The sequence below is a fragment of the Anthonomus grandis genome, chromosome 12 (assembly GCF_022605725.1).
Source record: "Anthonomus grandis grandis chromosome 12, icAntGran1.3, whole genome shotgun sequence".
Classification (NCBI taxonomy): domain Eukaryota; kingdom Metazoa; phylum Arthropoda; class Insecta; order Coleoptera; family Curculionidae; genus Anthonomus; species Anthonomus grandis.
Window position 1 is genome coordinate 21,101,575 of NC_065557.1, and position 27,471 is coordinate 21,129,045.

At 32.5% G+C, this 27,471-nt stretch overlaps 1 protein-coding gene across 1 annotated transcript; it reads right to left on the reverse strand.

The window, feature by feature from the left end:
• Nucleotides 1–3,525: 3,525 nt before the first annotated feature.
• On the reverse strand, nt 3,526–22,116 carry LOC126742881 (GTP-binding protein SAR1b). Its single transcript, XM_050449733.1, has 6 exons — nt 21,951–22,116; nt 21,695–21,743; nt 15,710–15,829; nt 14,444–14,509; nt 11,465–11,700; nt 3,526–3,915 (listed from the first exon to the last, which is right to left on the reverse strand). Exons 2-6 carry the CDS (start codon nt 21,735–21,737, stop codon nt 3,799–3,801), a joined length of 582 nt encoding a protein of 193 aa, XP_050305690.1. The 5' UTR covers nt 21,738–21,743; nt 21,951–22,116; the 3' UTR covers nt 3,526–3,798.
• Between the last annotated feature and the right edge of the window lie 5,355 nt (nt 22,117–27,471).

Sequence of the window (27,471 nt, forward strand, 5' to 3'; positions counted from 1 at the left end):
CTTACTTGAGAATTATCAACTTCGTCGATATTGGAAAGAGAAGATCTTGGCATTCCTTGGTCGTCATGGAGAAATTTCAGTAAACCATAGTACCATAATGTGGGCACATAAACATCATTGGTGCCAGATTCAGAGCGTGTAGACTCTTCTATCTTCTACTTTTCTTTCCGGTAGTTGGTGCGTAGGCCATTAATCTTTTTAAACTATCATATCTCGGTTGGCACTTGGTTTTATTTTTTTATACAGTTCTACTTATTTATAATAAGCGACTGTTTTTTTATCTCTATTGTAGTAGTGTATGTTCTTGATTTACCAGAGCCATGGTTCATTTCTTTAGATATTTATAGTCTTCCAAATTTTCTCGAACTCCACGTGTCTCACTCATTTTGGCACCACAAATCGCAAGACGTGTGTACAAGCACGCGGCAAGAACTACTACTACCAACGTTCAGTGTTGCCAGTTTGATTTTGCAAGGGGTAATAGAATGTCCAATGAAAAGGTAACAGATTTGAAAAAAAGGTAATAAATTTTCAAAAAAGTTGTGATTGTTGGGTTAGGGATATTTTGGGCTCGAGTCTATATTTGGCTTAAAAAATAAATAAATTTTGACTGTTTAACGGATGCCGATATGAAACGGAAACATTAAACCATCATGCGCGAAGAAAAAGACGCCTATTACCATTCAGTTTTTGCCTCGCGTGCGAATTTCAAATAATCAGGAGTCGAAATATGAACTCAATTCATTATGTAGGTAGAGCGCTTTTATTTTCTTTTTAAAATGTAATAGGTAATAGATTTTAGCAAATGGTAACAAGGTAATAAAAGTTTTGAAAAAGTAATAGATCTATTACAATTGTAATAGACTGGCAACCCTGCTAACGTTCCACACCGAACGACTATGCCACACACGTTTAAGTAAACTTGCACAAGTCTCAGAATCGAAAATTGAAACTTTCTTGAGTCTTGTACTTCTCGGGTAATCAGAAAAGGGTATTTACTGTATATTTGGAACTTCAAATTCTTGAACTAAATTCGTAACCCTAGCTGTGGGATTTTCAACGACAGCATCTAAAACATTTTCTTCACCTTCAGCTGTACGTTAATTTATGAGAGCTCCACCATGTCAGCCCATATTTGGAGCAAAACTACCTAGAATCCAAATTGTTTTTACTACGCAAAACTCGACTCAAAATAAGGGTATAATCATTTTTTACCAGTTTATCGTAACTGCTGACAGATACGCTGGAGTCTTTAAATTAGGGAGGTGTCTATTAGGGAATCTGTTAGCCAACAATCTTCGTGCGTTTAAAGCATTACATCTTGCCAATCCGTACATTAAATGCATATCAGCATCATTAACGAACGTATATTCATGATGTTAATATTAAGACCTATGATATTAATATTATTCTAAATTATGACAAACATTAGAAATTATGCATGCAACACTACTCTATATTATCCAAAGCAAGTTGATTATTGGGAAAATATTTTATCATCATGGTACACGTAATGAATTGAAAATTTTAAAAACAAATGTCTCTTAAAGTATTAACTTTAGAGACTTCTAACCAGTGGTTTTTTTTTTGTTGCGGAAATAGGAGAAAATAAGATTTTCCGGTCACTTGTACAAAAGTTATGATGAGTTAATTACCCAAACAATGCTATAACTGGCGCCCTCTAAAAGTTTGGCCAAAAAAAAATAAAAGAATGTTCCTTCTATGCCAAAAAACCTTTCCATATTGAGTTTTATGCCAAAATCTGAAATGTTTGTCAAGCAATAACGAAAAATATAAAATACAATTATTGTAACTTTGACACCCTTTCGCAAAACAATCAACTTTTGGACTAAGGTATGTTTTGGGTCAATTCACATATTTTGATCTGTAGTATCTCCAGTTAGAGATTTGCCTCAATAACGCCAATTATAATAAAAATTCAAACAAAATACAATTTTAACGTAGAGTTGAATGATAGTTAATCAATAGGTGGGATTGATATTTTTTTAAATCGTAAATTTTACCAATGCTGACATGCGTTTTACATACGGACTTGCTAATGAAAATGCTTATACGTTTGTCTCAGAAGCGTTATCCGAATAACATAGCTCCAACTTCAAAAACTTTTTCAACAGTTCATGTTCGGTTAAGAGAAACAGGTACATTTGAGAAAGCTTGTCACCTGTCAGGTGCAGCTCGAACGGTAATGCCAGATATCGAAAAAGTAGTCCTTAATCATGTAGAACATCCGGAAATAAGCGATAGGAAAGTAGCGTTAAATATTTCTCCATAGAGCACCATTTTTGTACTAAAAAATCAAAAAGTAGCGATTAACAGCAAAAGTTTTAAGTCAGCATTCAGTAGGTGGCGTTTTTCTCTGTAATAAACCGCTTTAAAACCTGGTCATAGAACTCTATATACCTGTCAAGGTATGCCATTTCTTTTTATTTGGAGTTTCGCCAGCCATGTGAACTTTATAAATCCGTCGATATACTCACTAACCTCTACTTTTCTTTGGCTTCTTTAATGTAGAACCTCTGGTAGATAGAAATTTTAAATATCTCCTTTATGCTGGAGGGACTCCTCTACCATAACTTGCAACAGAATAATCGTTTCTCTTGTAAAAATTATGACCATCCACTTTTAAAAATCACTTCGAAGGTTCTTAACCAGTAGACCAAAAGGTGGATATTAATACTAGCTTTTAAAATTAACAGAACATGCGGAATACAAATGGCCCCTGGAAAATCGTGCGTTATTGTGGAAAAAAAATGTTTATTACAAAGGTTGACAAAAACGAGTCATTTGTATTTTGACATAATGGCTCATCATTAAACAATACCATGTGTTTCACAGTGCTAGTATATATTTTTGCTTGTATGTGGTAGCTTTCAGATCGTGAATCGCCTACATTGCTCATAACAAGTATCATTTTTTTTGCGATGCAGCTCTTTTCCTAGCATAAAACTTTTTTGCTCCTCAAATACAAAAAAAAATAAACTGAAGGAACAAATAGAGCTACCCGTAAGTCAATTTTGACTTACGGGTTTTTAGAATAATCGATTCCAGTATTCTCTGTTTTTAAGAGATTTTGATCACGAGGTTATTGCGCCATAGATGTCAACTTTTAAGAATAAAATACGTATTAATTTGTGAGAGATTCTGCTAATGTTGACTTAGTATTCGAACCTTGCCTTAAAATTAAAGAAAATTAGAAACATGAAGGATAGCGGATTTTATAGAAAGCAACTTTTATTAACAAAAAATACAGATGTGTGTCGAAAGAAAACAATACGGCTCCAATTATTAGACAATTAAAGCCACAAATATATTATCATAACTACAAACGGCTTATAATTGTAAAAACTGGACTTGAATACGATTTAAACATAAGTTTCAAATATTTGCTACCTGTACAAAAGTGGTTTAAATAATAACATAATGAAGTATAATAATTATTTTATCCCTATTTTAGCCTTTGACCAGAATTTTTCTGATAGAAAGGCGAATAAAATAATATTTGGAAATTTTTGAATTTCATCTTTTTTATGAAAATTACATACATTGTGAAACTTTATAGATTACCACGATTAACAAACTTTCGCAAATAAATATTTTCATAAAACCCTAAACGACATATCGGAATATAAGACGTAACAAATTAAAACTCTCCCATGTATTTATAAAAATTATTAACATTCCCTCAACCATGGGTGATGACGTAACATGACCGTTGTTCCTTAACCACAGTAGTATTATTATAAAAAAACTTTACAATATAAATAAATAGAGACAAACTCAGTCGATATACTGCGCGAGCCAACGGAATCCCTCGCCGTATCCTTGCCTTTTAAGAATGGAACACATAAATAATTCTAAGGGGCGACCGGGTAGATCTGTTCTTGGAACTTTACCCTGCAAAAAAAATATATCATATAAAAGGTATCAATAAAAAAAGTACATTATTTCTTTTACATTATTCTAAATAGTTTTTTTTATGTTGTATAATGCAATATTTAAGTAATATATTTATTACTCTCCAGTTAGCCGGCTCCTACAATACTATATCATACCTACGCGATGAGTTTATATGTTCAACTAGTCCAAATTGAAAAACCAAAAAATTAAATAAAAAAGCCATTAAATCGAATGCCACTTTACCGAGACTAACTAATAAAAACACCAAAACAGTGCGAATAGCAGAAATTTTCCTAATTTCCGTGGTCATTGTGACCGCGTAGGCTATTAAAGAGGCACGCATATGGCGGCATCTTTCGGGAGTATCAGTGGCCGCAGTATTAAAGTATCAGTTGCTCTTCAGACGCCCTTGTGATTAGATAATTTTTGTGATGGTTTTGCTTAGATATCTGATTCAAGCTTTATAATTCGTTTTACTCCTTTTGCGTTTTTATTTTAGTTAATTTTGGTCTCGTTATTATTGCATTGTTGTTGTTTTCGTTGTTACTATACTGTTGTTAAGTTTAAATTGTTTTTATTTAAATGGCATTTTGGCGACCAGATGTCAAAGACTTGTTCTAAATATGTTTGATTGTCTTGACGCGAAAATATAGATCACACAGCAGCAACATGAATTGAGCAATTGATGTTAATATCTTGGCCTGTCTGCCATAAACGAGAGTTTACTGTATTGACTTCTTTATAGTGTCTTTTCATATTTTATTCAAGAAAATACTTCACATTTTATTAAAGAGGAACAGTAGTATTGTTTTGTGCCTGTCAAATTAAGTGACTAATTTTTATAATATTACGAATTGTTTTTTTACCATTTCTACATAAGCATTTGACATGATTGCATCAGAGATGTTGCAAGCAAACAAATTGCTCATAGTTCCACGGCAATGCTAATTCTAGCCTTTCAATGTTCTAAGGTTACATAGTTTTATTCCACTGGCAGTATTAAACTGACTTACTCTTTTCTATCTTTATGAGTTGAAATTTTGAATAGTGGAGTAACTTATTATAATTTTTCCGGTCATTTGGTTTACTGTATTGCACAAATGTCACGAGATAGCACGACTTTGCTTGCGTGGAAGTAAAACGAATTATGAACTTTATGTAAATAGTACCGAGTCCGTAGTAGACCCGCAAACAAAAGGTTCTTCGCTAGAATAATCATATAATTGTATTGTTCAATATTCGCGTAATATTGCAAAATCGACGACGAATCTGCGATTAAAACCACGCCTATAACCTTCCAAAAACACATAAGTTTATCATAAGCACATTTTCTTATTATTCTGTAGCGCAGATTAGGTATATATTAAGAGCGCTCGTACATTTGAGCTCTTAGTAACTTCGACTGCAAGACGAAGTGCCGACATTCTGTTAAATACATCAGATAAAGAAATTGGGACCGAACATTCCATATATTCTTCTAATAGTAACCCTAATTTTCACTATAGGAGAACAGATCTAATATAATCATATAATTTTTTTTCCCAAGCTCAAGCCGAAATATATTTCATACGTTACTAGTAAAAAATACGTTATAACTTCATAGCTAGAGTCAAGTTATAAAAAAACTAAAGCTTTTTGAACTAAAATGTCTAATGAAATAGTTAAACGTAACATAACTGGAAAATGTATAGAAATATGACTAATATGACTCATACTAAAATAGTTTTTAGTATTTCAAATCTTTTTTTTTTCTCGTTCATCATTGATCAATAATTATTACCTCATAATCTGAGAAACTGTTCTTTTTCTTTCTAATATTAAGTATTTGAACTAAAATAATTTTGATTTATAGATACCTATTATGTTGGTTTTATTCCTGAAAATAAGCAGAACATTCACGGTTTCTGTGAAAAAATTTTTGTTTTTATTGAAGATTTTCAGAAATGTTTTTTTTTGCTAAATAGATTACATTTTCTTTTATTTTTTATATAGAAATTTGTATTTAAAGTTTTGTCTCTAAACTAACATTAGTAAAGTTGTCAGAGTATTAAGGCTATCTATTTTTTCTTCAGAAGGGTGCTGGGCATGGTAGAGGAGGTGGTGGGAATTTATATAAAGAAACATTAATCATTTCAGTTATTTGAGTTTAATGCTACCCCATTAATTGTGAATTAATTAGAATAGAATTTAAATTAAATTAAAAAAAAATTATTTACATCAATATATAGACCTCCGGCATTCAATGTTAAAAATTTTATTGACTTTTTAAAAGATGTCATGGCATTTACCGTATCATTTTTTTTCCAAGATTTTCTAAAAGACTCTGCTCAAAAAAATAAAATAATTAAACTGTTTGAAATGTTTAATCTTATTAGCCAACATATTTCTATTCCAACTCGCATTGATATGGCTTCAAATTGTTTAAGTTTAATTGATGTTATTATAACAAACAAAAATATAGATTGCTGTTGCAGCAACGTGTTACCAATTTCCTATCATGCTATAATTTATTCAATTCTCAACCTAGAAATAAAAACAGAAGATTTTAAAATTATAGAATCTCGTTATAGAAATGTTAATTATCATAATCTTGAACAGGATCATAATCTTGCCAGGGATAACCACAACCATTAAACTATTAATAAATCTCAGAGACAAAGCACATCGAAGATATTTAAGATCTAAAGCTCAAGCTCACTGGAATTATTACAAAGATTTGCGAAATTTTACAAAACATGCCATTATTTGAGAAAAAGTTGCATAGTTTAACTTACTTAATAATTAATTTGCAAGCTGTAACAGTGTTCCTGATTCGACTTCTGATGACTGTTATAATTCTAATAAATTTCCCGGCAAAAATACAGAGTTAAATTTTTAATTAATAGATACAGAGATAGTTGATAAAATAATAAGCACAATAAGTACACACGCAATCGGGGAAGATTGTTTATCAGTTAGAGAGCTAAAATTATGTTTATCTTATTGTAAAAAACATCTAATTAACATTTTAAATACATGTGTTTTCGAATTGTTTATCCTGACCTTTGGAAAAAAGAAATAATAAAACCTTTGCCTAAAGTTTGTAATCCTAATGAACCCAAAGACCTGAGACCTATTAGTATATTGCCAGTAATGTCAAAAATAATCGAGAAATACACCTACAAACAAATAATTTCTTCTACAAATACATATAATTCCGGATTCTCAATCGGGCTTTCGTAAAGATTTTAGCACAAAAACTTGCTTAATTAATATAACGAATGATATAAGTGCAAATGAGGATAAAGGGAAAGTTACCTGTTTGTGTTTATTAGATTTTAGCAAAGCGTTTGATACCTTTAATCATAAATCATTACTGTCTAAACTTAGATACTTTGGGCTATCAAATAATTCAATTAAATTTATGGAGAATTTTTTAATCAATAGGTCACATTGCTTTTCGATAAAAAACTATTTGACTCAAGACAAATCAGAGTATTTGCCAATGAAAGCAGGTGTGCCCCAAGGGTCAATTTTAGGGCCACTCTTGTTTTCTCTATATGTAGCAGATATGCAAAATGTGGTTACTTTTGCCAGTCTTCAACAATATGCTGATGACTCCCAGTTGCATGTATCATTGTCTAAAAATAATTTACAAGAATCTCAATTAAACTTCAACTCAGATTTAAATAAAATTAACCAATATCTCAACATAATTTAAAATTAAATGCTTCAAAATGTTGTTGTTAAAATAAATTATATTGTTATACCAATGGTTACCGAAGCTAGAAATGTAGGCATCTATTTTGATAGAAGCCTCTCATTTCAAACCCATATTAAGAAAAAATTAGCATAGCATACATGCACTTAAAAAAAATTATACCACCTAAAAAATATTTTGCCATCTAAAACCAAATATTATTTATGTAATACTAAACTATGTAATTTTGTCTCTATTCGATTATGGCGACACTGAACAATAGTGCAATTACAGTAAAAGTTGCTAAATCTATACAAAATCCAAAATACATGTATACGCTTTGCCTACAATATGCAATTTCGTAATCACATAATTACCATACTATACCTAAGTAAATATTCAATTTTATCAATGGCAAGCAGACGTCAATACCCTACACTTTACCTAATTCGCAGAATTATTAAAACAAATGAACCACTCATTTTAGAATCCATACTAGATTTCAAAATAATTACAAAATAGCTCATCATAAAACAGCTAACTTTCAAAAATCTTTTAATTTTGTTGCAGTTCAGTTATAGCTTCCACATAGCGTAAAACACTTATCTATGTATAAATTTGCTAAGTATATAAAAAAACAATTGCTATTTAAGAGACTGCTTATTATTGACCGACTTATTAAGAGATTGCTATTTAAAAGGCTGGACAATAATAATTATTGGTTATTAATTCCATGCCTTGGTATTTCCCCCTCAACCGACGTTGTTGTTAATTTGTTTAGATTTAGCTTTAAAGGTCTGCACCACACAGTTATGCTTTATGATGCATACCTAGGGTTACCAGACGTCCGGATAAATCCGGACAGGTTCGGGTTTTTGCTACGTCCTGGTGAGTCTGGGCGGGTCTTTCTTAAACGTCCGGGTTTTTCTTTAAGACAAGAAAGAACATAAAACATGCAAAATAGTCAATTATTTTGAAAACATTTAGATATTTCAAATCGCCTATAAATTTAGTAGTGTAAATTCACCTTTAGTCTTTAGCGGAATAAATAAAGTGGCGTCGCGTCGGTATGTCAATCGCTCGTCTATAACGACATGCGCGGCAAGAGGTTTTTTCTTTCGGGGAATCCCCAATGCATTTATTTACATTATTTTCACACTTTATGGTAACGTTAAGCAGTTCACGACTTTTTAGGTTTTATTAGTGAAGATTTTTAATTATATCTTGTTAAAAGTCTGAAATTGGTTTTTGGTGATGCCAAAACGCAAAAGTACTTATTCAGATGAAATTTTTCAGTTATACCCTTCTTTAAGAAAGGAAAAACCACCAGTGAGGTAATTTGCAATGTGTGCAATTCTTCAATATCAATTGCTCATAAAGGCAAGCTTGATATTGAGACCCATATAAATAAAGAAAAGCACAAACAAAGAGCTCAAGCGGGAACTTCTGGCCTTCAAAATTTTGTGGTAACTTCTGGATAAACCAAATCAATAAAAGCTGCTGAAGCAACATTAGCTTTCCATACAGTTTGCCATCACCAATCTTATAAGTCCATGGATTGTACAACCAAGGTACATTTTTGATTATTATTTTATGTGTGTAGTTTATAATAATTGTATGTTTTTGTTGTTAGTTAAATAAAGCAATTTACCATGATTCGGCAATAGCCAAGAAGGTTACCTGTGGACGAACTAAGGTCGAGGCTATGATAAATAGTGTAATTGGACCATATACTCTTGAAATGACTCTCCACGAAATAAACAAAAACAAGATTTCATATATTGGTGTAGCTACAGATGCAAGCAATCATAACGCACTAAAAATGTTTCCAATGCTGATACAGTATTTTGTTTTTAAAAATGGAGGAAATCAAACTAAATTATTAGACATTAGCAGTGCTACAAACGAAACAGCAGAAACAATTTGTGATTTAATTTTAGATATGCTTAAAAAAAATAATTTAGAAAAAAAATGTGTCGCATTCTCCGGGGATAATTGCAATACAAATTTTGGTGGCATAGGCGGAAAAGGTCAAGTGTAGGTTATCCCTCTCATGTAATCAATAATGCAGTGCACCATAGGTGTGACAAATTTAAAGTTGATATAGAAACCATCATACTTAAAATGTTCAACTATTTTAGTATTTACACTGTACGAGTTAAATCACTAAAAGAATTTTGTGAATTTGTGGGCACAGAACATGAGACTCTTTTATATCACTCTAAAACTAGATGGCTATCTTTGTTTCCCGCTATTGAAAGGGTTTTAAAAATGTTTCACGCTCTCAAGGCATATTTCTTGTCTTAAGATGATGTTCCTCATATACTTAAATCATTTCTTGAAAACGATTTTTCAGAGGCCTATCTTTTTCTTGTCCATTCTTTGATGTCTGTTTTCCATACAAATATAGAAAAGATTGAACGTCAGAACAATTCTGTAGTGGAAACAATGGCAATTTTAGAAAATGTTATTTTTACTTTAGAAGAAAGAGCAGCTAACAAATTCATGCCTTTAAAAGTTCGAGAAATTTTTAATAAGTGCATTGAAAATGGTTTAGAACGCGAATGTGACCAAATAAAATTAGAGTTATTTGATTTGTATAATAATTCAATTCAATTTTTAAAAAACTGGCTCAAACCATTTGAAGAATTCCAATGTTTCAAATGGATGAGCTTAAATGATATTACTAATTATGATTGGGACAGGGACGTTATGCCCTCATTATTATATTTAACATCAAAAGGGAGTCGAAATCGATGACACTAAATTTTTGATGAATTTTGTAACTTAAAGAAATATATAATGGAAAAGTTTGACTCTAATGACCACAATTTGCCTACTAACAAAAAATGGGCAAAATACTTTAATGAGAGTATTTCTGAAGAAATATTTTCACAATTACTAAAAGCAGCCGAATTTCTTTTTGCAATCTCACAATGTCAATGTGGAAAGAATATTTTCACTTATCACCGCTCAGTGGACCAAAGAAAGAAATAGACTGCTTTTATCTTCTGTGAAAGGAATAGTTATGACTACCTATAATTTCAAACATATGAGTTGTTTAGAGTTTTATGATTTTATGCTTTTGCCAGAAAATTTAACTGTGAAAATTTAATAGTGAAAAGTATCTTTAAAGTGATTGAATTATTTTTGTTTTGTTATTGAATTATATGTGTACTTTGTAACTCAGTTTCTAATCAAGTTTATTAAGTTTAAATAAATAAAACTTTTAAAAAATATGATTTTGGTTTTGTCTTATTAGTAAAAATCAAAGTTCATCTCTGCAAAATGTTTTTCGTCGAGAAAACGCCAAAAAAAAATTTTTTAGTAAAAAAAAAAAATTTTTCCGGATTTTCTCCGCATTTTTGTTAGGGCTTGTCCTGGATAGGCAAGTTTTGATCTGGTAACCCTATGCATACCTTGTGGATCGGTTTTAAAAATCGCGGTGTAAGTCCTTATTTATTTATATTATGATTTTTTTAATACTAATGTTGTTTCTTAATATTTAACATATAAAAACATTTTGATTGATTTGACTGATTCATTGATATGCCGGAAATCAAATTTAAAAAATAAATGCCATGAAATGATCTACCAGCTTTTAAAAATACAAAATACCAACGATATTCCTGTCTTGTATTATTATTTCAAGTTCACATGCTCTTAAAAAAAAACCTATTACAAGAGAACGTGTTCATTTTACACTACTCTTATTAATAAAAAAAACTAATAGGATTGAATTCAATTCAAATTCCTGTGACTGGTCAATCAATCAATCCTATTTTATTGTTGGAGAAAGAATAATAAATAAAATATATAAGGCCCATGAGAAGAAAAATCTCAATAGATTTGTTGCTGTATACTTACTTTTCCTGTGGTCTGACCAAACAAAGCAAAATAAGTTCTAAGTTCCTCTTCAGAAGCCGCACCTGGAAGATCTATTTTATTTCCTAAAATGAGTACTGGACAGTTGGCCAAACTTTCATCTGTAAGTAATGAATCTAACTCGTTTTTGCTTTCTAAGAATCTCGTTCGGTCATTGGCGTCTACCAAGAATACTATCGCATCTACAGCGGGAAAGTAATCTTTCCATACTCTCCTGGCTGTAAAGAAATGGCAGAATAAAAATAAAATGGATTTAAAAAAGAATTTGAGAAAAACATACTGTTAACAAAATACCAAGTTATTTAAAGTGCAAAAAAAACGCCAATAGGAAAATCTTTAACCCTACGTAACATTGAGAGGGTATATAAAATATTTGTTGTTGAAAATCTCTTATTAAATTAATTATATTATCTTTTTGTGTTGAATGTATGTAAAATATAAGGGTGGTTTAAGTAACCCTACTACTTACATGACCAGACAAAGAATCAAATCGCCATTGCTGGTGCCCAGAACCTAAAAAGTGCTTAACTCCTTTGTCTATAATGGACGTCGGCTATTTAATAATTTACCTCTTAGCATTAGAGAGATTTATGAGGAGGTTTTAAGATAAAGATTAAAATTGCTGGTTGCAAGCGTTTTTTTATGATATTCAGAAGTATAATGACGACCATTTTTAGAGTTCCATGTATATATATTTATTTATTTTATTTTATGATATTTTTTATTTTAAATTTCACTCAAATTTCAACTGCTCATATGTGATGTTATCATTAAGTGTTAATTAGATATTAGTGCTCATATTGTCTCTTGTACATTACAAGAGAGTGAGATATTGACAAGACTGCCCTTGACATTAGCAATTGCCGAAACGCGTCAAGCAAATTAAAGTTTTTAACATACAGTGGAGATATGGATTTCTTTGATTTTACCCTTAATTTATAACTGATTTGACTAATATAATGTACTTTATTATACAGTAAGGACGCACAAGTTGGAACAAATTTAAAATTCAGGGGTTTGTTCGAAAAAAAAAAAACGCTCGGACACGGCGATTTTTATGATGATGAATTCATACAGGGTGAACCAAAAATAAGCGATAACGACCATCAACTTCAATTTTTTAAATAGAAACACCTATTTTTTATTTAAATTTTTGAATACTATAGAATTGCATTAGAATTTTACCAACAATAATAAATTTACAACTGTTTGGGTCATTTGAGCATATTCAAACATCTTTTTTCATAATTTTTTAACAGGCATATTTGATACCTTGTCGCCATTTATTCACGTGGAAATGGTATGTATTACTTTACGTAAATGTCAGTAAGTGTCAAGTGCAGTTGCAAAGTTTAAAAGTATGGCGCGTTTAACTGAAAAACAAACTTGAAATTTTGATGATGGTAGGATATGGCGACAAGACTCGAACACAGGCCCAAGTTTACGATCTGTTTAACAATAAGTACCCTAAGAGGCCTATTACACGTTCAGTAGTAAGTAAAATAAAAAAAAAAAAGTTTAGCGATTTTGGTCATGTTAAAGACAAATATAACCTGAACTGTCCTACGCTTCCAGAAAACAGACAATTAGATATTTTGCTTGATTTACAAGAAAATCCACATAAATCAAGTCGACAAGTTGCTGCAGATCAGGTGGTTAGTAAATTATGTGGTCTAAAATATGCATAGGAATAAATGGCATAGGAATAATTGCATAGGAATAAATGGCATCCATATAAAATTCATTTAATTCAGGAGCTTATTGAAAATGATCACATCCGCAGAATAGAGTTTTGCGAAATAATGATGAATAAATGTAATGCAAACCCACAATTTAAGTAAGACTGTTTTTTCCGACGAAGTAAGTTTTTTTTTAATGGTTCTGTAAATAGGCAAAATTTTCGTTATTGAGCACCAGAAATTCACACTGGAGTATAGAAAGTCACACACAATTTCCCAAGAAGTTAAACGTGTGGGCAGGAATTGTGGGCACGTCAATTGTGGGTCCCTATTTTATTGAAGGCGCATTTACCTCTGAAAAATATTTAGTTGCTTCAGATTCAGATAGGTAGTACCTAGTTTAATTGCACTTTATCCAAATAATGAAAACCCATTTATACCGGCAGATTTGATATGGTTCCAACAGGATGGCACCCCCCACACTATTCGCGAACAGTATGAGATTACCTTACCAACATTTTCTCAAATATATAAATTAGAAGGGAGGGTTTTATTGAATGGCCAGCAAGGCTGCCAGATTTAACCCCATTGGATTTTTATCTATGGGGTTATCTAAAATCTAAAGTTTATTTTGATAAACCTGAAAGTTTAGAAGAATTAAAAAATGGAATTAGAGCCGAAATCGAACGGTTCCAAAAATTCATGGTTATTTATGAAAAATGTTATCGCAAATTTCTTAGTAAATATTGAGGTTAGGTATAGGACATGGTGTACGAAATATACTTAAAATTTTATACATAATTAAAAAATAAAATAAAAAATGGATTTAACTATTTAAAAAACTTAAGTTTTAAAAGCCGTAGATCATTTTTGGTCCAGCCTGTATACATGAATTGATCATCAAAAAAATCTCTACCAAAAATAAAAATTAACGTGTACGAGTGTTTTTTTTTTCTGAACACTCCCTTAAATTTTAAATGAATTTGTTCCAACTTTCGCGTCCTCACTGTATATGTTTTAACTATTTGAATTTTTGCCTGGGTTTATCTTCATTTTATTTATTGTTATGTGACATCATTGACAAGTGACTGCAAATTTTAACCATTTATCTGTGTTTTGACTATGGATATGTACTTGTATGACTTTTTTAGCAAATTTTATTTCTTCGTTTGTATTTACATACTTAACTGTATATCCATAATTTATTTGCTTTGTTAAACTCTCATTTTAAAAACAATAAAGCTTATTTTTATTTGAAGTTTATTATGCTAAAACAACTCACCTTGTGTGTGGCCTCCTAAATCAAAAGTGGTAAATCTCATGTTGCCTATTGACAGTTCTTCAGAAGCTGAAAACAAAATTATATTAATTTGTAATTTGCTTAAATAAAAAAAAAACTTTAATTTTATTACAATAAGAAAAAGCAATACCAAAATTCCCAAACTTCTTTGTTCCTTTAGATGATTTAGAAAATATTGGATTAGAAAAGTGGATGATTTAGAAAATAAGGCAATAAAAGATTTATTCATTCATTGATAAAAATAACTGCAAATGTCATATTATATGTCATTCAAATAATTGTTAAAACTTTAACTTCAAAAGTAAAATAAGTAAATAATAACTAGATAGGCATGAAAAAATGGATTTGTCCAATATATTTTATCTTCTTAGGGCCAATACAAAATTGTTTAAAAAATATTAGCTTTGAAGCAAGAATTGTTAAAAGATAAAAAGCAAACCAACTGACAAAAACTTATTTTATGCAATATTGGCATCTGTTTTAAGTTTCTAATTTGGAAAGATCAAATTAAGCAAAACCTATACAGAAACACCTTACAATTATAAACATTATAACAGCTTTACCTATTCTGAATAGAATATGAAAAAATAGATCATTATCTCTCACTTAAATGTAAAACACCCTGTTTATCATTTTTGCACTGTTAAGTATTTCTCTTCTTAATAGATGAACAAATGAAAGAGAAAAGACAATGAAACTTTCCTTGTTTATCATTATTTTGTTGGTAGTCAGTGCACAAACTTATATTTATGTTTTAATACCTTTATTATGATAAATTTGGAAACAATTTAAAGCATATTAAAAAAAAATTAAAATGAAAATAGTTTTAAAGAAAAAGCATGTTGCACTAATGAGTTTTTGGAGCCTAATATGCTCATTGACTTGCTTTTTCTGTTGTTTTGTTTGTTTAAAAATAGAATTTTCCTCCTCCTGTCTTATTTTGATTATGGCATTTTTCAGTTGTTTTCAAGAAATGTCAACCAAAGAATAACAATGAAACATAAAATGTATAAATAATATGTTACAAATATTACATGGTACATCTTTCCCTGCATAATCATGTTTAAGAAATTCCAAAAAATTTAATTTATTTGTTTTTTCTTCTAATTTAGCATGTAATAAGTAAAGATGATAAAGAAACAGTAAGAAATTACTTATTCAGACAAATATAAAAATATAAGAAATGTCTGTATGGGAAAAAATACATTACAAGGATTACAAACAATGAACAAATAATATTAGTCTTACTGGGATGTAGTGTGGGCAGATGCTGGGCCAATCTGTCATCCTTAAGCATGTGCAATAGTGTTGTCTTCCCTGCATTGTCAAGGCCCAAGAAGAGTAGCTTCCCAGATTTCTTCCACAAACCTAAGCATGCATAAAGAAAAAAGGGTTAGTCTTGTCACAATGTCTTACCAGATGTGTGTGAACCCTCAGCTATATCCGTTGGCAGCATGGTATGAGGAATAAAGTCTATTTGTTTATCTTCTAAAAGTTGTCTAATAAGAGTTTCTTTGCCAGAATTTGATAGTCCAAGAAATACATATTTTCTTCTTATATTTAGCAAACCTAGGAAAATAATGTATTTCTTAAAAAAAAGTAGTGTGGGGCTAATAATTTGGCACTAAACAAAATAATTCACTGCAAACTTTTTTTTTTAAATGTGAATAAGCCATTGCAGGTAAAAACTTAAATAAGTCCTTTCTAATAATTAAAAATAAAAATGTTTACTCATTTAATTTATCAACCTTTGGGATTCAAATTAAATATGCTTCGATTGGATTACCTGTTGATGCACCCATGATATTTCATATGATTCACATCAATTTCATATCATGGGTTCAACATACAACAACTTTGCATCATTTTGCATGGTGGGGGAAGTTTCTTTGGCTATAGTATTCAGGGTGACAATTTGAACACTTAAAATGCTATAATAATTAAAATATTTAGTTACCAAATAAATTTTTTTTTCTAAATAATAATAATAATATCCTTTATTTGCCAACAAAATCGTATACAGGACGACAAAGCAACGTCATACAAAGGAGGATCTAGCTCCCATAGGGTACATTAATTTTTCTTTTCCAACAAAAAACTGGTGGTCGCAAACTTTAGTTCTTGATAAACATGTTTTGAGAGCAAAATTATATATATTTCACTACCTATAAAACGATTTGGAACACTGGTATTTTGATTGTGACTACAATGCAAATGCTTCTGAATTTTTATTGTGTCAGTTAGCTAAACATTATTTATTACCAATCAATGTAGAATCCCTAATCTCTATGATAAGCCAAAATAGTCACATTTTTAGAATAGTTATCACTTTTGTTAAAATGTGTAAAAGAAAGTTTAATGTTTTTATATTCTCTTGTTATCCATATATGTTATATCCTAATTGACATCCTGGATTTAGATTGTCAAATTGAGTTTCCTAGATAGACCACTTGAAGTGTGAAACTTGAAGTGTGTGACCCTATCTTTTATGTTTTTGGGTATTTGAGGTGTTTATTTTTGAATGAATAGTTCTGTGATTTTAAGGATTCATTAGTTCATTGTTGTGGTTGTATGAATTATGTGAAAAGCCAATCAAACAAAAAAAAAACTACCTATAACATATTAATCTACCTTTAAAAATTTTACAATTTTCAACAATAAAATGGTCACCAGACTTTAATTCTTAAACTTGTGGTTCACAACTGGAAGCAGCAAAGTTGTAAATCACTCACCTAACTTAAAAAAAATGGCTTTTAGCAGAATTTATATTTAAAAACACTGATATTTATTTCAAAAATTCTAGACATTGCCATTTTCTTTTTCAACCACTTACAACTGTTAATCTAGTTAAATTTGAATTCTCTAAATGTATATGTATCTTAGAAGATTAAATACACTACAATAAACATTGGCTGCTTGGGATTGAGCGCAACATCTACACAGGGGGCAGAGGGGATATTTTGTTGATAAACATGCTTAGTATTCCATGTTGCCAGTGATTACTCAATTTCAGAGGAGATTTATTTATTTATTTATGGAATCCATTTACAAAAGTGTTACATAGCATACCCATACAAACATATATATTCAGATACAATGAAAGGTGTAGATGAGTTAATTAATTAAAGCCCCTATGAAATAATATTCTTTAACTGCCCCTTAAAAGATGTTATTCTAGAGTCAAAAAAAGTTTATCTGTCCTGACAGACCATTAGCACTTCGAGCCATTCATGTAATTGGCTCATTAGTGCCATAATTGGTATGGTGGAATGGGACTGAAAATATTTCTGATCGTCTATTCAATCTGGAAAGCACCCTAAGTTTAAAAAGAGACAATAACTCGGGACAATCTATAGTAGCATTTAAAACCTTATGCATAAAACATAAGTCGAGTAACGTTTTAACGAGAATTGTTCTTTGTGACTCTAATGTGGGTAAGTTCAGTTTATCCCTGACCCACTGATAGTAATACTCCTGTCTCCTGTAACCACATCTAAAAGCCGCCACCCTTAAAAATTTATTTTGAGTTTTTTCAATCTGCTCAATGTAGCAGTTATATGATGGGGACCACACAATTGAGCCATACTTCAAGATGGGCCTAACAAGAGAGCAATAAAGTAATCTAAAAGTAAACAAAGACAAATCAGTTATAGACCGTTGGATAAAACCCAGCATTTTCATTGCCCTACCAGTCACCTGATTGATGTGACTTTTAAAAGACAACCTGGAGTCAATAAATATTCCTAAGTCAGAAACCTCTGTTTTGACACCAATTGCTACATTATTTATTTTATAAAGAAATGCAATAGGGTTTCTTTGCTTAGAAAAAGTAATCTTATGGCACTTATTGATATTAAGGGACATTCTATTCAAGTGGCACCAATCAAAGAACAAATTGAGGTCTTTTTGCAGGAGCACAGCATCAGAAAGGGATGTGATAAGCCTAAATAGCTTCACATCATCAGCAAACATTAGCACACAACAATTTTCAAGTTTCCAAACTAAACCAATCAAAAAGAGGCAAAACAAAACAGGGCCCGAGTGAGAGCCCTGTGGCACCCCAGATGGCACCAAAATTTCAGAGGAACATGTACCTCCAAGATTAACAATCTGGGTTCTCCTCTGATGAATCCCGAGATCCACTGAAGAAGAGGCCCCACAATACCTAAAGCCCTAAGCTTCTGCAAGAGTACCCCCCAACCATAGGTTAACCCTATCAAAAGCTTTGGAAAAATCTGTATATATTGAGTCAACCTGAAGTGCCTTCTCCAAGCAGCGGTAGAGGTAGTTGACATACAGCACTAAATTAGCATCAGTAGATCTGCCTTTTATAAATCCAAATTGCTCAGGATTAAATAAAGATTTAAAACTCCAGGCAATCCTATGACTGACCAGGCAGTCAAGCAGCTTTGGCAACTCAGATTGGTTACACACAGTCTAATAATTGGAAATTTCATTTCTACTACCAGATTTAAAAATGGGTTTTAGAAAACTTCTCTTCCAGAGAGTGGGATAAGAACCAGTACCTAGAGATTTGTTAAAAATGAACAGTATTGGTTTCGTAAGAACACAAACACATTTCTTTAGGAAGAATGCCGGAATCCCATCTGGTCCAGTGCAGAGCTTATTCTTAGAGGAAGTAATAACCTCATAAACATCCTGCATTGACAGAGTTAAAGTGCTCAGACAAATCGATTTATCGAAATCAAAAGATGGTATGTCATTGACTTGCTCATCCAAATAGACAGATGAAAAGTATTCTGCAAACATATCCGCAGTATCTGAGATATTCATACTAATCTTGTTATTGTATGTCATTCTGGAGGGAAGACTAAAACCAGTTCTTTTATTTTGAATATATGACCAGAAGTACCTTGGATTGCCAGCAAGATTCATTTCCACCTTATTAATGCATTGTTGATAGCACAACTCTCTTAGTGTTTTTGAAGGTGGTAGACAATGGTACAGTGAAAACATCTTGTCGAACTTGCATTGTCTTATTTATTTAATGTAACACGACGTTTCGACTGGTAAGTATCTCCAACCGTTATCAAGTGTAAACTCAGTAAACAGTTTACACTTGATAACGGTTGGAGATACTTACCAGCCGAAACGTCGTGTTACATTAAATAAATAAGACAATGCAAGTTCAACAAGATGTTTACAACTCTCTTAAGTACTCACATTGTTGTCTCAACAATACAAATTCATCATAATCCTGCTGTTGACCACTAATTTTAAACATCTAAACTTTATAATTAGCAGAAACTGAATTGTATTCTTTATTATAAAGCAAAAGAAAAAGTGAAATCTGTTCAATAAGCAAAACTGTTTTGTACTATCTTTACACTAAACACTAATAATAATTAATATTTTTAATATGGATTCTTTAAATCACCAAATTTCCACACACAGCAGCAACGGTGATTTTGCCCAGAAATATTCTCGCAATAAAGGTTTTTGGCAACTGCCCTCATTGTTTACTTTTCAATGGTGCATCTTTCATACAGTATTAGTATTAAAAGGATGTTTTGAGTGGTTTCAGTGCATTTTTTTAATAAATGTTAAGACTAAAAACTCCCTTTTTACTTAAAAATTATAAAAAAGTTTAAAGTGGGCCCAATTGGAAAAAAAGAAATTCAAATTGTTCCTTTCACAGGTGAGTTAGAAGTCAATTGTGTCATTCTTCTAGGTTATATTATAAAAAGCGACAAATTTGTGAAGTATATATTATTAACTAAGTATTGCATACCAAAATATTAATAAAAATGTGTAATTAAGTATATTATTATACTCTAGCAAATTTATTGCTTATTCAGACTCGAAATACCACAAAATTATTGTTGCAAAATTGAAGGTAGTGTCTGGTCGATATCCAGCAACCAAAATCAAGAACACAGCATATGTTGTTTGCCAACAATATATTTATAGTCTGCACCCATTATTATTTAATCAATAGAATGCCCATATATCCTGGAATTCCAAAGGTATTTTAAAGATGTTTTGTCTAGATATTAACAATGGATAACTAAATCGCTGTAAAAGTTGCTTTTTTTTTCATTAACTTTTTTGTCAGGAATCTTTTTTTATTCTGAAAAATTTGTTGATTCAAAAATTTGAAATTTTTAAAGAGTTAACTTTTTACCTGTTACAAAATACAACACATTAAAAAAATATGTAGTGGATTAAGAAAAACATATATTGAATGAAAAATTGGAATGTTGATTTGACATCATTGTCTGAGAGATGGTGAACTCAAACAACCTCACCTAGGTTGCACTAGGCTAGGTTTGCACCTAGACTTATTCTAGGCCTCCAATGTTCTAAGATATGTATAAGAGTTTTATTTAATTAAGAGCTTTATTGAAACTATAGTATAAGTAAGACCTACAGTATTAACTGACAGTGGGCAGTCCATCTAACTTATTTTATGGGGCAATATAGTACCTTAGTTTTTGTAAAATTTGCATTAAAATCTCAAAGTCTTGACAACTAGTGCATCACCACAAATAAGCACAATAGCCTTATTTGCAATTATAAAACAAGGTGATCCTTCTATTCTTTGACTACTTAACTGATACTTGGATGTTAATCTTGATATTTTAACAGGTTGGTAGAGCACTTAATTAAACTAGTTAAAAGAAATTAAATAATATTTAAAGCCAGATAAGAATTAAATCAGTACATTTAAAAAGAAAGAAATAAAATACAGCATGCAAGCAAACATTTTAGAAATTTGCTAACACACAGTTGATAATGTTTAAAATAATCACAATTATTAATCTAACAATAGGTGATCTCAAGGTAATACAGATCTTACTTTGTCCCTGTTTTATCTATCAAATGTATTTACTCCATATAAATTTGTAGAAATGCTTATATTAGACATACATACTTATTATAGGAATGTATTCATACTATGAATACTGGTATCAATTTAATTTCTTTAGATTTCTGTGAGGCATTAATTACTTAACTATAGAAGTAATTATATGATTTAATTGTGCTTTTTTCAGATGACCTTGTATTAAGCTATTAAGATCATTATTTAAACATACTTTATAAATTAAACATATGTGACTAGAAAATGTATTTCTAGATTAGAATTAATGTGTTCAAAATGTGTAATGGGGATTTTATTATCAATTTAACCTACTAAAGACTAATTAAATTCTTATATAGGTATGTATTAGAGAGAATATTGCTTTTAAGCAAAAATTACTGATCACTTACCTAAAGATGCCAAAACTCCAGAGAACCAGTCCCAAATGAACATTTTGATCTGCAAATCAAAAAGTTTGATATTTAAAATTTAAAAATTAATGATCTAATTACAATCAATAAATGACTTGCACTTTTAATATAAGAGACAATTTAAAAATAACAGAATAAAAAAATATAAGAAATCACTACATCATGTTAGTATAAGTAGGTTCAATACTCTATTTGAGTGTATTACTTTAATAACTTTTCTACAAATTCTACTTACTGATTAGATTTAAGATATATCCTACGCAAAGAAACACCTAAATAAATAATAAAATTAATAAATATTTGAATTATGGGGGCCTTAATACAAAGACGTAAAAACGGCCAACACCATTGACACTTAAGAATGATGGAAGGAAATTCGTCGCGTCACTTGATGTATGTCAGAACTGACACTGACAGTTTGCTTTGTCTGTCACGTCGCCATAAATACTGATGGCTTTACATGGTGACTACTGACTACAGCGTTTGCGATAATTTTGCCTACGATGATCGATATTTTCATTACCTCTGCTTTATAACAATAACAGCACAACTTAAATAATAATATTTCTCAGCAATAACAATTCAAAATTTCACAAAATATTTCTTTTGTTTTTGTAGTCATTTTTAAAAAAAAAAAAATCACCTGAATGACATTTTCGTACTTCAAACACTTTCATAGCACTACGGAGGCCTTCTATTTCACCTTCTTTTTTCGCCATCTTTATAAATGAGTAACTTTGGCCAGTATTTCTTAGTTCCTTTATTAGGTTGCGTTTCCGTTTTATAGGATTGAGTGCTTTCTTATGCTTCTTTTTTATGATGAAGCATTTTCTTCTCTCGCGTTTTTTTTTACTTACATTTTCATGTAATTAGTACTGTGTCACTGTTCGGTAGAGAACTATTAAACAAATTTAATCCGTTTAGAAAGTAATCGGCAAAAATAAAGAACAATTATATTTTTGCTGTATATAGGGTAAACCACCTAGTTATTGGACATTTAAGGATTTGACAAAGTTTGAATTTACGCAAAAAAAATATTTTTTTACCTAGAGACTTGAGTGATTGCTAGTTTGGATCGAAAATATATTGGATTTATACACTAGTATTAACAAGATTAAGATAAAGGAGTAATTATTTTTTACAAAAAAAAATCTGGGACTATGTCAAAAATCTTAGTTATTGGCAAAAATGTTTAGTTTTTGGACACACTGAAAGCAGTTATTGGACAATTAAAAAACGATACGCAAGGTACGATCTTTTAATTTTTTATTTAGGTAAAAACGCGTTAAACTCAGTTTTTTAGTCTACAAACATGTAATATAGACAAATTCCATTATTACTTATTATTAAAAATGTTTATATTCATTTTTATATAAAGCAAAAAGTTCATCCACTTCTTGATCCTCGTCCTCATCATTTTGTTTGTCTGCGTTTAATTCACTTAGATCATCGCCGACTAGTTGCTCACTATAAAATTGATTATTTTCGTATATTCCCTCATTTTCTGTTTGATTTTAGTCAATTAAAATATTCTCCGACATGTTACTTCCTCCGAGTCAATAGCTTTTACCATTTCATCATCTTCTTCTTCTAGATAATTTATATTTGCCATGCTCGCCAGATCCTTAAATCTTCGTTCGCCAATGAAGACATTTTTTTCTGGTTCTAAATCCTCAAAATTCTCCTCACTATTAATATCTTCATCATTTTCTTCTTGGTAGCAGTTATTACATAAGAATAAATCGTTATCATCTACATCGGGGACATGCTCCTTATGTTTTTTTGGGATATATATGTTATGAAACTTTTTATGGCAAATATTACATGTCCAATGTTTTCTTTTGGCTATGCGTTTCTTACAGACCGAGCAGACGGCATCTTGTTTATTTTCGGTTGATTTACAAACATTTTTATTTCTTAGGTTAGGTTTAGTTGCAGCTTTTTCTTCCCTTTTACGTTTTTTTTTCAATCATTTTATTTTCTTCCTCCAACTTAAGAGCCTTTTTAGCCTCAAAATTTTCCTGGTAGGCTCGTGAAGTTATAGCAAAAGATACACGTTCAACTTGGCGCTTATTTTTGCGCTTAGGCTTATCAGGAATTTTAAGGAAGTCACTAATACATTTACCTATTGGTGAAAAGCTAGGTGTCTTGTTCTTCGAATCGGTACCTATTTGTTCGTTTGAAGGCGCAATTATCCCAATGTCAGGAGAAATGGTTTGTGTTGAATCATTATCTTTCGCAATAAGTACATTAGCAATAACATAAACTTTCTTACTGCTTGAAGCTTGACTTGAAATCGAATCAATTTCTCCATTGAAAGTTTGATTTTCCTGCCTAGATTCATCATTTTTTTCAGTGTCATTTTTAAAGTTATTTGGTTCATTCGTTGGATTGTGTTGATTAGAAGATTCCTCCAATTCTCTGGCATTAGGTTTCCTGAAGAAACTCCACATCCTATGGAGGGCTAAAAACTCAGAAGTAAATCCTTCTTTGATGAGAATGGCGTCATATGATTCGAATTTAGTAATAAGGTCAGCCCCAACAAAATTACTAAAAGTCTCTTCATCCATCATTACAGGAGCAGATATCGTTTCCTAAATATCAAATAAAATAATATGAGAAAAAAACGGAAGTAAAGTAAGAATAACTTATAAGCTTACCTCAAAAGTTTCATGGAGCTTTCCCAAGCATTTAGAATAGTCAATAGCATACGGATTAAATGGATAGAGTCCGCATGCTTTAAAACCATTGATAAGCGTCTCTGTTTTGGCTGCTTCTGTCACCACCTTTTCTAATAAGGGAGCAAAAGAGATTTTATTTAAAACCTATCCTGGATTTTGCTCATAATAATTTCTAACAGCTTTTTTCAAGCCTATCTTTATTGGTCTAAATACCGCAACATCACAAGGCTGCAATAGTCGAGTTGCATTAGGATAAAGGGCAAATACTTCTATTTGTAGGTCATTGCAGAGAATACTTTTTTTTTTTTTTTTGGGGTCGGTGGAGAAATTCTTTATGAACACTGGTTACGCGGCGCCGTCCCCAGTAGTGTGGGACTTAGTGTCGAGTCTGTTTCCTCCTATACCCACTAAAACTCCACCGCTGGGTGGTGCTCTGTGGCTCCCTACACTGCGGTCTGCTAAGAAGCAGTTCTATTGTGTCCCATATGTTTAGTCCCACAGGTTCAATTCTGTAGCTTCAAGGAAGTCCAGGATTGTGCCCAGTGGTAGTTTTCGTATACCCTCTGGTGAGGGTTTCTCTTCCCCCAGGAATGTTGCCCTGGTTTGATTAAATGCTTCACAGAAGCACAGTATGTGAAGAGTTGTTTCGTCCTCCTCATTGCATCCCCTACATAGCGAGGTAACTGATTTCCCTAGCGTATGCAGGTGTTTCCTGCTGGGTGCATGGCCTGTAAATAGCCCTGCGACCCTTCGCAGTTGTCGTCTGGAGAGGCCCAGTATGTTCTCACCCTTCTTGAAGGGTGGGCTGCCTATAAGTTGTTTGGATTGTTCCATCTTTGGCAGCTGCTCCCAGTAGAATTTGTTCTGGTTTGTTAGTCAGTTGCCGATTTCCCCCTTCCAGGTCTTATCGCTGACACAACATGTTGGTTCAGGGCCTACCAGGCTGTTGCTGGCTCCCTGGGTTGCAAATTGGATAGCCCTTCTTGCAGCCTTATTGTTGCCCATATTCTCTGCTAGGATTATCTCTAGCCTATTTTGCGCTTCGGCGAGGTTCCTGAGATCCTCCCAGCAGCTTTGCACAGTCCTTGACTTAGTCTCGAACTGTTGTAGTGCAAGTGTTGCAGCCTGGTCTCCTGTGAAATTGCGAAGGTTTTGCCTCTTGGCAGCCCTTCTCTCATCAGTTGGCCACAGGTTTGTATTCCTATTATGCTTGCCTGTAAATTTGTTGTTTTGAGGCCCAGGTTTAGCATAAGTTCTCTGCCCTCTTGTTCGTCCTTCACCATGCCCACAGCTACCCCGATCTTGGATCGTTTGGTTGCCGTGTGCCATACTGAGTAACCTCTTTGCCTGAGCCTGTCCGCTTCTGCGTCCAGTGGTCCCCTTTTCTCTTTGATGACAAAAGGTTTGTCTAGGTATGTGACCTTGGTTCTGTCTGTTCTTAGGGCCAGGCGCCCAAGGTCCTGTATCTTGTCAAATAAGGCATTGTGCCCATCTTTCGATAGGATTGTTGCGCCATTTGACAGCAGACTTTTCGCCCCCGTTATAGCTTCAGCCCGTACCACTAAGTGTAGCGGGCTTAGTCCTATCAGGTTCTCTAGGGCAGCAGTCGGCGTTGTTGATATCGCTCCTGTTATGCCCAGACATGCTATTCGTTGTTTTGTTGAGTATCTGCATTACAGTCCTCTTTTCTGCCGCATGCCACCATATAGGTGCTGCGTATGTAATGATGGGTCTAACCATTGTCGTGTACATCCAATGTACCATTTTTGGTGACAGTCCCCATGATCTACCGAACATTCTCTTACAGTACATAAGAGTTTTCGTGGCTTTATTTGTAGCCTGGATTACATGTCTCTTGAAGCTGAGTTTTTTATCCAGGGTTATACCTAGATATTTGACCTCGTCTTCAAGTCGCAGATTTTCTCCATAAAATGTTATGTTTCTAATGGGCTCTAGTTTCCTTCTTTTGGTAAAGGAAACCAGAGTAGTTTTTGTGGGATTTACCCTTAGTTGTTCTTCCTCACACCAGTGCTCGACAGTAGTCAGGGCTCTTTGCATTTTTTCGAATACATGAGCCTGACTACCCCCTCGTGTAAGAATGACTATATCGTCAGCATATCCTATAGCGAGGATAAGCTGCCTCTCCAGTCGTGTCAGCAAGCTGTCCGATACAAGGTTCCACAGCAGCGGTGACAGTACGCCCCCTTGCGGTGTTCCCCTGCACACTTTGGCCTTAACCGTTGTGCTGTTGAGATTTGCTGCTACTTTCCTATGATTTAGCATTTGGGTTATCCAGCCGCCAATCATGGGATGTATTCCTCGTGCTGCTATCGCACGGTTGATTGAGTCATATGATGTATTGTCGAATGCTCCCTTAATGTCTAAGAAAGCTCCTAGGGCGATCTCTTTGTTGTTCAGAGATTGTTCGACCCTCTGGGTTATCTCGTGAATCGCTGATTCGCAAGATTTACCTGTTTGGTAGGCATACTGGTGTCGATGTAGAGGGTTGACCCGTAATACATTGTCCCTGATATGCCTTTCTATGAGCTTTTCCTCTGTTTTTAGGAGGAATGATGTAAGGCAGATTGGTCGGAAGGATTTAGGTTTCGCATAGGAGTCGCGTCCCGTCTTTGGTAGAAATACTACCTTTGCTTCCCTCCAACTCTCTGGTATATGCGCCGTGGCTAGACTTGCCCGCATTATTTTACATAGTGCAGGCAGCAGCAGTTCACTACCCCGCTGTAACATGACTGGCATTATGCCATCCATTCCGGGAGATTTAAATGGTTTGAAGGAATTTATCGCCTTTAATTAGAATTTATTTAACCTTCTCGTAGGTTACTACCTTTTTTGCTAGTTCCCAGTGTTCCCTTTTGCCCCTGTTCGGAATGATAGGAGTTGGGTCCTGGGTATGTTCTGGTTGGTGGAGAATTTTCGATCCCGGAAAGTGCGTGTTCAGCATTAAGCCAAGCGTTTCTTCCTCGGTTGTCGTATATTCTCCATCGGGTTTTAGACAAGAGCCTAGGGTTTGTCGTGGCCCTTTGGATATTGCCTTGTGGAGTCTAGCATATGCTG